The sequence below is a fragment of the Nyctibius grandis genome, chromosome 4, assembly GCF_013368605.1.
Source record: "Nyctibius grandis isolate bNycGra1 chromosome 4, bNycGra1.pri, whole genome shotgun sequence".
Classification (NCBI taxonomy): domain Eukaryota; kingdom Metazoa; phylum Chordata; class Aves; order Nyctibiiformes; family Nyctibiidae; genus Nyctibius; species Nyctibius grandis.
In genome coordinates this window covers 20,998,113-21,006,537 of record NC_090661.1, presented here as the reverse complement: position 1 = coordinate 21,006,537, position 8,425 = coordinate 20,998,113, and the positions used below count along the sequence as shown (strand labels likewise).

At 38.1% G+C, this 8,425-nt stretch overlaps 1 protein-coding gene across 1 annotated transcript in view; it reads right to left on the bottom strand.

Annotated features, from left to right (window-relative positions):
- Positions 1-229: 229 nt before the first annotated feature.
- The window catches only part of LRP5 (LDL receptor related protein 5), a 181,308-nt gene continuing 173,112 nt past the window's right edge, over positions 230-8,425 (bottom strand). The window contains 2 exon segments of the mRNA XM_068398233.1: positions 230-7,268; positions 7,917-8,014. Coding sequence (XP_068254334.1) covers positions 7,007-7,268; positions 7,917-8,014 — 360 coding nt within the window. The 3' untranslated portion in view covers positions 230-7,006.

Sequence of the window (8,425 nt, the reverse complement as noted above, 5' to 3'; positions counted from 1 at the left end):
GGCAATCAGTTTTCCAATCAACCTCTCCACCTCCTTGCGCTTGCTGTTACTGTACATTTTAAAATTAAAAACAAGGAGACAGCAACACTACCCTTATCTTAAATAGTATCTAAAACAATTGTGATACTGGCTGGTTGTCTCTACTGTAGGTGATGAAACGGCTTCGCTCATAAAAAGGGCTGCTAATCAAATCTTTAAAAAGTATTTATTATAAAACAAAATCCACATAATCTATAGTACAAATGCAGAGTCTGTTATCTGTACAGATATTTATATAAAATACCAGTTACTTCAAACAAGACTTTGGTTTTGTTAACATAAAGAAACACTGCAGTTTCATGACCAGAAAACTGTTAACAAATCATGGTCTGAAGTGATGAAAACTTCAAAGAAGTTTTTCTTAAGACAGTATTACCAAGTTCCTTTGTATGCTAGAAGGCCATGCTTGGAAAAATAATTGGTAAAGGCTTTCTGTAACACAACATAGATTTTATGGCTCTAATGAAAAGTAATGTAGTGACAATCTGAAAACAGCATCAATTTAATCCCCAAATACATAAGCATCACTTACTGGCTTTTTTTTGAATGTTATGTATTTTTGACAGGTATCAAGATTTCTGTTGAAATAGATAAGAATATATAAATCAAAGTTCACTTGAAACAATGCATTTGAGAGAAATTCCAATATATTACAAATTCAAGACATGCATGCTCTAAAAAATTCAGAAGTTGTCAGCTTTCAGTTCCACAACTTGTGGATGTATGTATTTTAACTGAAGAGAACCCTAACAATGATACAAAGCTTTGTTAAAACCAGTGGAGTACCATCTACATATGATTCTGGGGGCACTTGTGATTTAAGGCTTTACTTTTTTCCCCAGTTAATATGCTGAACTGTTTAAAATATGCAAGGCACTGAAGTATTGGGCTTTGTTGTCTTTTGTAGTAACAAATGCTACAAAATGATACATATATAAAGCTGCAATTATTAGGCTGTTTGCAGAATACACATTTTAATATAAATATAAAAAATATTGTGTGGGGGTTTTATAATAAAAATTCTTGTTACTCTTTGTATAGTCATGTACTTTTACAATAGCAGCAATTGTGATACAATTAGGTAAGTAAGAAAGCAGTCTGGGTTAGAGTTTTGTTTATGATGCCCTCCAAACTTCACATACAACAGCGAAGCAGTCCTCCTGTTTTAAACAGCTTTTGTTTTATCTCCGTAGGCTGATGAATTCCATTTAAAACTAGTGTTTGTAGTTGCAACCAAAATACTTTCGTACTTATTTACACAGTGCAGGATCTCTGTACAAATCAAACTGGAGTATCGCTCCCTTTGTCAAACACAGCTACCTTGTGAATGCTGTCACAGGAGTAGCGTCATTCTTATTTAGAGAAAGGTGCATCAGTGGGAGTACTTGCTTTACAAAGACATGAATGCCAGTCACTTACTGTAGCTGTCAAACTTGCTTTTCTCCTCTGGTAAGTCCTTCTAAGCACATTCTCTGCACATATTTTGTCAATATAAAATGACCCATTTAGGAATTGCCCTTGTGGTCCTTCATCCACCAGGATTCTGTGTTGGCTGGAGAGAACCCAGCCCCTGACTCCAGAGGTGGGCTGCAACAAGGGCCATGATTCATCCTGGGAACAGCCAGGATGTGGCAGCTTGCTGTCACAGGTGGCTGGGAGCACTGTCAGTATGTCAGGACATGGCATTTTGAAGGATTTTGTTGTGGAATGCAGAAGCCATTCATATCAGACTGGTTTCCACCATTCCTATCAGCAGGCTTAACATTGATTTAAACCAAATTTTTCCTTTTTTCCCTCCAGGGAGTATGATCTTATGTGAAAAGGCCCACAGCATAGTTGGCCAACCTCAAAATAAACAAATTAAAGAAAAATATCCTTTACAAAAACTACAATAAGTGTTCTCAGTAAGGAGAGCTAAAAGACATGACAGGATTTAAAATATCTATGTATATTAATATTTCTTTTAACATGTGGTAAATACCTTAAGCTGTTTAGCTAAACTTACAATAGCTGAAGAAAGGGGTTTTTACATTTAATGATGAACAGAAAGTGTTGCAATACCTAAGGAAACAGCAGCAGAACCAGCAGATACCTCTCAGAATCTACGATTCAGCCTTCCCTGAATCTCTAGAGACAAGCCAAATTTATGATGAGGATTGCACTCATAATTCATAATGGAGTCATAATAAAAACATAGAAACAACTGAATAACTGATCTGTAAACTACTATCACCTTTGACTGTGGCTTGTCTAAGACTCTATCCAAACATGGATGTTTATAAAATGTCCTTCAGCACTGTAACAGCAAATGTTACTTCTAATTCAGGGCTCCATGCCAGGCACTTTTGCATGTTATTAATTATTAGGAACATGCTTGCTTTCTGTTTTCATTTCTTGACATTAATGGGTATCACTTGTAGTACAATTGTAAGCACAGCTACTCATTTGGACTGACTCAACATATATCCCAACAAAATGACTGACATCAGAAAAGATCCGCTTCCAAAAATGCTTGAAGCAAGCAGGACACACAACTTCTATGAAGTCTGACTGACCACACTCATGAAGTGGTACAACGTGCTCCAGAGGCTCTGATGAAGGGTAGCACAGGAGCTCTACCTAGCAAAGGGATCTGACCCTGCAGGCAATGGAGGAACATCCTTGTGACTGGCACATCAGCCCAGTGTGACCAGACCTTGCTGAGTGCTCCTGCTTCCAAATCCTTTTTCACTGCTATGCCCAGAGCTCCAGAATTTCAAAAGCCTGAAAATCCAAAAGGCATCAGTTGGCATAAAGAACATGATGAATCCTAGATCTAGCATATATGACCTTCTAGATATCAGATGGAAAACAGATCTAGGATAAATGGGCCTGGAGATTTCCAGAAGGCCCACCCTGAGTGTGTAGAACGTGTTGAGGGAAGAGACCATTTTGCTGTTACTTTGAAAAGAATCAGAACTTTTAAGGAAGTGCTTGCACCCTTTGCAAACCAGAGAGATCAAGGTTTATTACCGAAAATCAAACCCATTATTCCAAAAGATGAAACTTGCTTCCACTCATTTCCACCTTCCTCTTTAGAACATGCTGATAATAGCACAGTCTCATTTTTAGACATGGGGCATTTTGTACTATGACACTATCCTAAACAAAACATTATTTGTCATACATACAGATTTAGCTTAATGTTAGCCTAAGTGCTCTTTAGTGATCTGTCCAGACAGACGAAAACTGAACCAGTTCGACCGCTGGGATAGTGCTAACAAGTTTCCTCAAAATCATACAGCAATAATGAACAAATTAATTACCTCCATTGCAAATTTCAGAGTGCAGTGGCTGTTGACCAGTCTAGCTGAAGTAAAGTCAAGCTATAATTTACACAGAACTTTTGCTTGAAATTAAAGAATACTTCACTGTCGAAGACCATGACTTGTCCATTTACCTTCATTTAGCTTCACACTGCTGCTACATCTGTCCTGCAGATAGGACAAATTCTACAAAAGAGAAGACGACCCAAGTAGCTGCTTTCCTGACTGTACTAGAAGGCAGGTAAGCTGCTCTCTGCTAGGACATCTGTCCTTTAAAGGTAACACAGAATCAACCATATAATTTGCCTATTACTAGCTGCTTTCCAGACACAGTTCTATATTACAACCTGAGCTCTTTGAAGTCCTAATATGCAGTCATAATGGGCTTGGAAAATAGTGGTTGAAAACACTGATTCAAGTACTCACAAGCTCACACAGGTAGTCCAATCACATGCATCCCCCTGCAGGTTCTTAGGGGAGAACCCTTGTAATATTTCAGTCAGCTTTCTCATAGAAAACTTTTGCACTATTAAAACTATGCCTAAACCTCACCAAAATACAACTTTCCCCCACTTATTTCCTGTTCAGCCCTGAACTGCCACAACTTGTCATATGCGTTCACTAATTCCTTCCAACTCTTTCTCTCATCCTGATCCAGAAGAAAATAGTACCTATTTTCTACGTTTTAGCCTGCAAGTTCACAGGATGGAAACCACTAAAAGCTCACTGAGGATATTTCTGAAGAGAAGTAGCTCCTGTCACTCAAATTTTCTTTCTGTTTTTTTCTAGCACCAGGAGTGCAGTAATCCTTTTAAAGTATATAGTCTACAGCAATCAAAAATAATATTTAGTATTTAAACGTTAAGATGCTAAATTTGTATACAAATTCTTTTTAGAAGAGGCTTTTAAAGTCAGTATTATGGAGCAGTGTGGGGCTTAGATCCTGATGACCAAACTTCAAGCGCCTCAGAGGAGGCAATTTCTCAGCAAACATCAGCAGCAAGAGGCTATGAATGTCCAGCTGAAATAAAAATGTACATGCTTAATTCACCCCATTCAGCAAGTGCTTCCTTCCTTCTGAATACCTAGGCTCCAAAAGAATTTGACTCTTAGACACTTTAGCTCTCAGCAAGAATGCTAATTTTCTGGGACTCAACTCCAAACTTTGTAATAGGATACAAGTCTTCAGATGAAGTGGTTAGGATTGCTACAGTTGTGGCTCTTTAAAAAGATCAGTGGTTTAATGAAAAAAGAAATCAATGTAATTTTGCATCCAGTGTCATCACAGGAATACATGAAAATTAATGTAGTATGTCTCTAAGCTAGAGCCGTAACATGAAACAACTAAACTAATGAATTCATTATAAATGGTATTTATCATGCACAAAATTACACATTATATGAAATCAGACTACGAACTGCTGTAATGCAGAACAAGTACCCCCTTAAATGATCAATGTGGTACATAAAATATCCTGTGAATTCCTAATTTAGTTCACTGAAACATGATCACATGAGTATTGCTTTGTTTCACCAAATCATTAACACTTGTTCAGAGACCTGCCAACAAACTATGACCTTGTCCCTCTTGGCATACTACAGAATTACTAACGTTGATATGGGATGGGGAAAGAACCCATTCTTAAACTCCAGTGCTGTATTCTCCAATTCTGTATTTTTCTCCACAACAATGGTGGGCATCTTGTTTGTGCTCAGTCTCTCAAGTGAAAATTTAGACATGAAGGTAGTAAAAGCTACTTCAAGAGTTTTAGTAACTCATCAGTGACAGCACAAATCCTATCCTTGATCAATATAGACAGGAAGAACAGATCTGGACTAATAAATCTGAAAACACAAACTGGATCAGAACACTGCGGTCCCAGCCCCTCCACCACCATGACAAAGACCTTTGTCCTGGAGTTGTAGGGTTCCTCTGATGTGCTCTCAAATAACTTGTTAAAAAGACCCAAAACCAAGTACAATTTAAGTTCAAACAAGAAAAAAGTTTTCACTGTTGCCAACAATATTAAGGCTGTTAAAGGCCCAACACATCTGTTATTCAGCAGCTGCAGAAACAGGTGCAAGTCTGCATATTCAGAACTTCCCTCAGATGTCCCAAGTAGGCGCTCACATTATAATCATCAGAGCTGAATTTATAAAGTGCCATACAATACCCAATCCCTTTTGTTACAGCAAGAGATCAATCAAAGCAAAAATTTATCTTCTGTATTTCGAAAGGGACTGATCCTAGCCCCCCATTCCCAAAGGTTTTTTTTTGGTAGGAGTTAGGAACATGAGCACTTGGCTGATCATGATGTCCTTAGGTTACAGCAGTTTGTATGACAGTTTATCTTTTTTATTTCAACACAATTAGAAAGTTCTTGTCTCCTCTCTGTCCTCCCTCATGCTTTTTCTGTCTATTTCTAAACCTAAACTAATTTTGCAGCAAATTTTTAAGAGATATGACTAAACTGTTTGAATGTCAGATGGTTTTGTTTCGAGCTAGGCAGATGCCATTTTCTACAAACAGCAATTAAAAAACAACTTTCCTCATTTAAATTAATACAAGTGACCATATCATTCCACTTTGGAAAACTAACATTAGAAATGAAGCAATTCTCTGATCAAGTCAAGACAGGCGAACACCTCAGAGACCTGGCACAGTGAATCACTGGACTTTTGGGAAAAAGAGAACCAGCATTGTATTTTGAGAAGCAGGTATTACAGCCTCTTCCCAGACAGTCATCAAAGCCTCACAAGGAAGGATGAAGGAGCTTAGTTTCACCACAATTAAAGTGGTGAGTCTGACCAAATTTGCAGTTTGTCAGGCATTTCTCTTAGCTTAAATACCACTTTAAACTTGTCCCTTGCTCTCACCCACAGGTCAATACAACTGCTTCTGTTACCATTCACACAGTCAAGCGGGGAACTCATTTGAGCTAAACCAAGTTTTTTAGAGCTGGTTATCTTTTTTAGCTTGAATCAGTTCCAGATTTGGCCATGCGCAGAGTGGCACTGATATGAGGTAGGGCATGATGCCTGTGGGCCTAGTTAAGTTGAAAAAGTTTGGCCAAAAGAAGTGTTCTTCCAGTTTCAATGCTAAGCAAATGGAGAGGGAGGTTGAAATCCAGGTCTCAGCATTCAAGTTCTGCTGGGAAGCATTCAGCTCACTTGCAAACAGGAGCATCTGAGGGTTGTGATCTTTGCATGTTTTCTTCCAGTGGTAGTGAAGGGATGAGATACCGACAATTTTATTTAAACGACTTTTTCTTCTCTGCAAATAAACTTACATCTTTCTTTAGACTCCTTTGTTAGTTGTCTCACATTAATAAAAAGAATTACATACACTTCGCATGTAAAAAGGTGACTTAAAAATGCAAAAAGGCTCAACATTCCCTCCCCAAATCCTTTGGAGACTGAGTCATTTTCATGACTTCAAAAAGGCAAATATGGCACAAAAGAATGGAAATTAAATTAAAAAAATCAATTTTATAAATATTCTTCCTCTGTACAATTTTTCACAGCCCCATCCCTCCCACACATTTTTATTCACATTTCTTTTTTTTTAATTCCCACCCCGATTTATTTTTAAATCATAAAATATATATTTTAAATCTGTTCATATTTTAAAATATTTACAGGAAAAGTTCCTTCTGTTGAGGTCATGAGGAGTCTGTACAAGGAGAAGGTGGAGGGGGATAGAGGTGAAAATAGCTTCGTTCCGTGGCAGGAGATGGAGGGCAGCTTTCTTCTGCTGACATGTACTGACTGCGAGGTGTGGGTGGAGGGGGATAAGGGTCTGAGTCTGAATTTAAATCTATATAGTATTTGTTGGCCTTCCATCGGCTAGTAGTATAGTCACTGTCACAAACATCTGTGCTGCATGGGGTTGTGGGTGGAGCTATCCCTCGTATAAGGTATGGCCTGCAAAAAAAATAAAAAATAAAAAAAAAAGCACATGCATTAGTTGCAACCTGGGGAAAAAAAGAAAGAAAAAGAAAGAGACTGAAAATGAACAGCTCTTTGTCCTTAGTCAAGATGCCTGCTCATTAATACTATGTGAGCCTTAATTCAGGTTTTGATAGGAATCCAACAAGAAGTACTTAACTGTCTTAAATTTGAATGGCACAACTACCCCCAGCCAGCAGTGCATACTTCCAGTCCCTGACCAGCCAGAGGAGACCACCATGACCATTTAGCCCAGTCACTAACAAACAGGTTGACTCATCAAAGAGTTTTAAGATAAGCTTGAGGAACTGAACAGAAAACACCAACCTTCTCTATACAGGATGCTAAGTGACTGATACATAGCAATATAACCTATATATATATCATTACTACTCAGCAACACTGTATTGAAAGGCGCTAAGCCCTGTTGTGTCAAAATAATTGATACAAAGCCAATGTTTAACATCAAAACTGGCATAACCTCCATTTGAACGGTCATTTATTAAGAGAGGGAAAGGTTTTTTTAAACAAGGTGAAGTTTGAACAAAAACATTTTGCTTAAGATCCAAAACTAAAAGGACAGATCAATAGAAGATTTATCAAACCTTTTTATCTGAGCTGTACCTGTAAGATCGTGTGGTTGAAGGAATGTTTGAGGAATAAAACATCTCTGCATTATACAGGGAGCGATCGGTAGCTGGGGAAGGAGGTGGGTTCAAGATCTAGGAAGAATAGGAAAAAGCAGTGCAAAAGTTTGGGTTAATTACACAACTCTACACTTATTTTGAAAATATTATTTATACCTTCATCCTGTCACTCATCCTTATTTAGTTTCCTCTCATTGCTGCTTGGGTGGGTTAATGCATTTTTAAAGATCACGGAAGTTCGTTATGAGACTTTACTCTGGGCTTAGATACACTGCAGGCCTTCAAAGTTCTCACAGTACAGCGAATTTTGTTCCTTGCCACATCTGTTGTGACGCTGGAAGGCTGGGGTAAAGCTGGGAAACTAGAACCAGTTTTGCTGAATCTCAGTGCACTTCCTTGAACATAAGGACTGATATCATCCTCAGCACATGCTAATGGGAAATAAAGTCTGTTCCACTCCCAGCCCCCAAACATACCCCCAGTAAA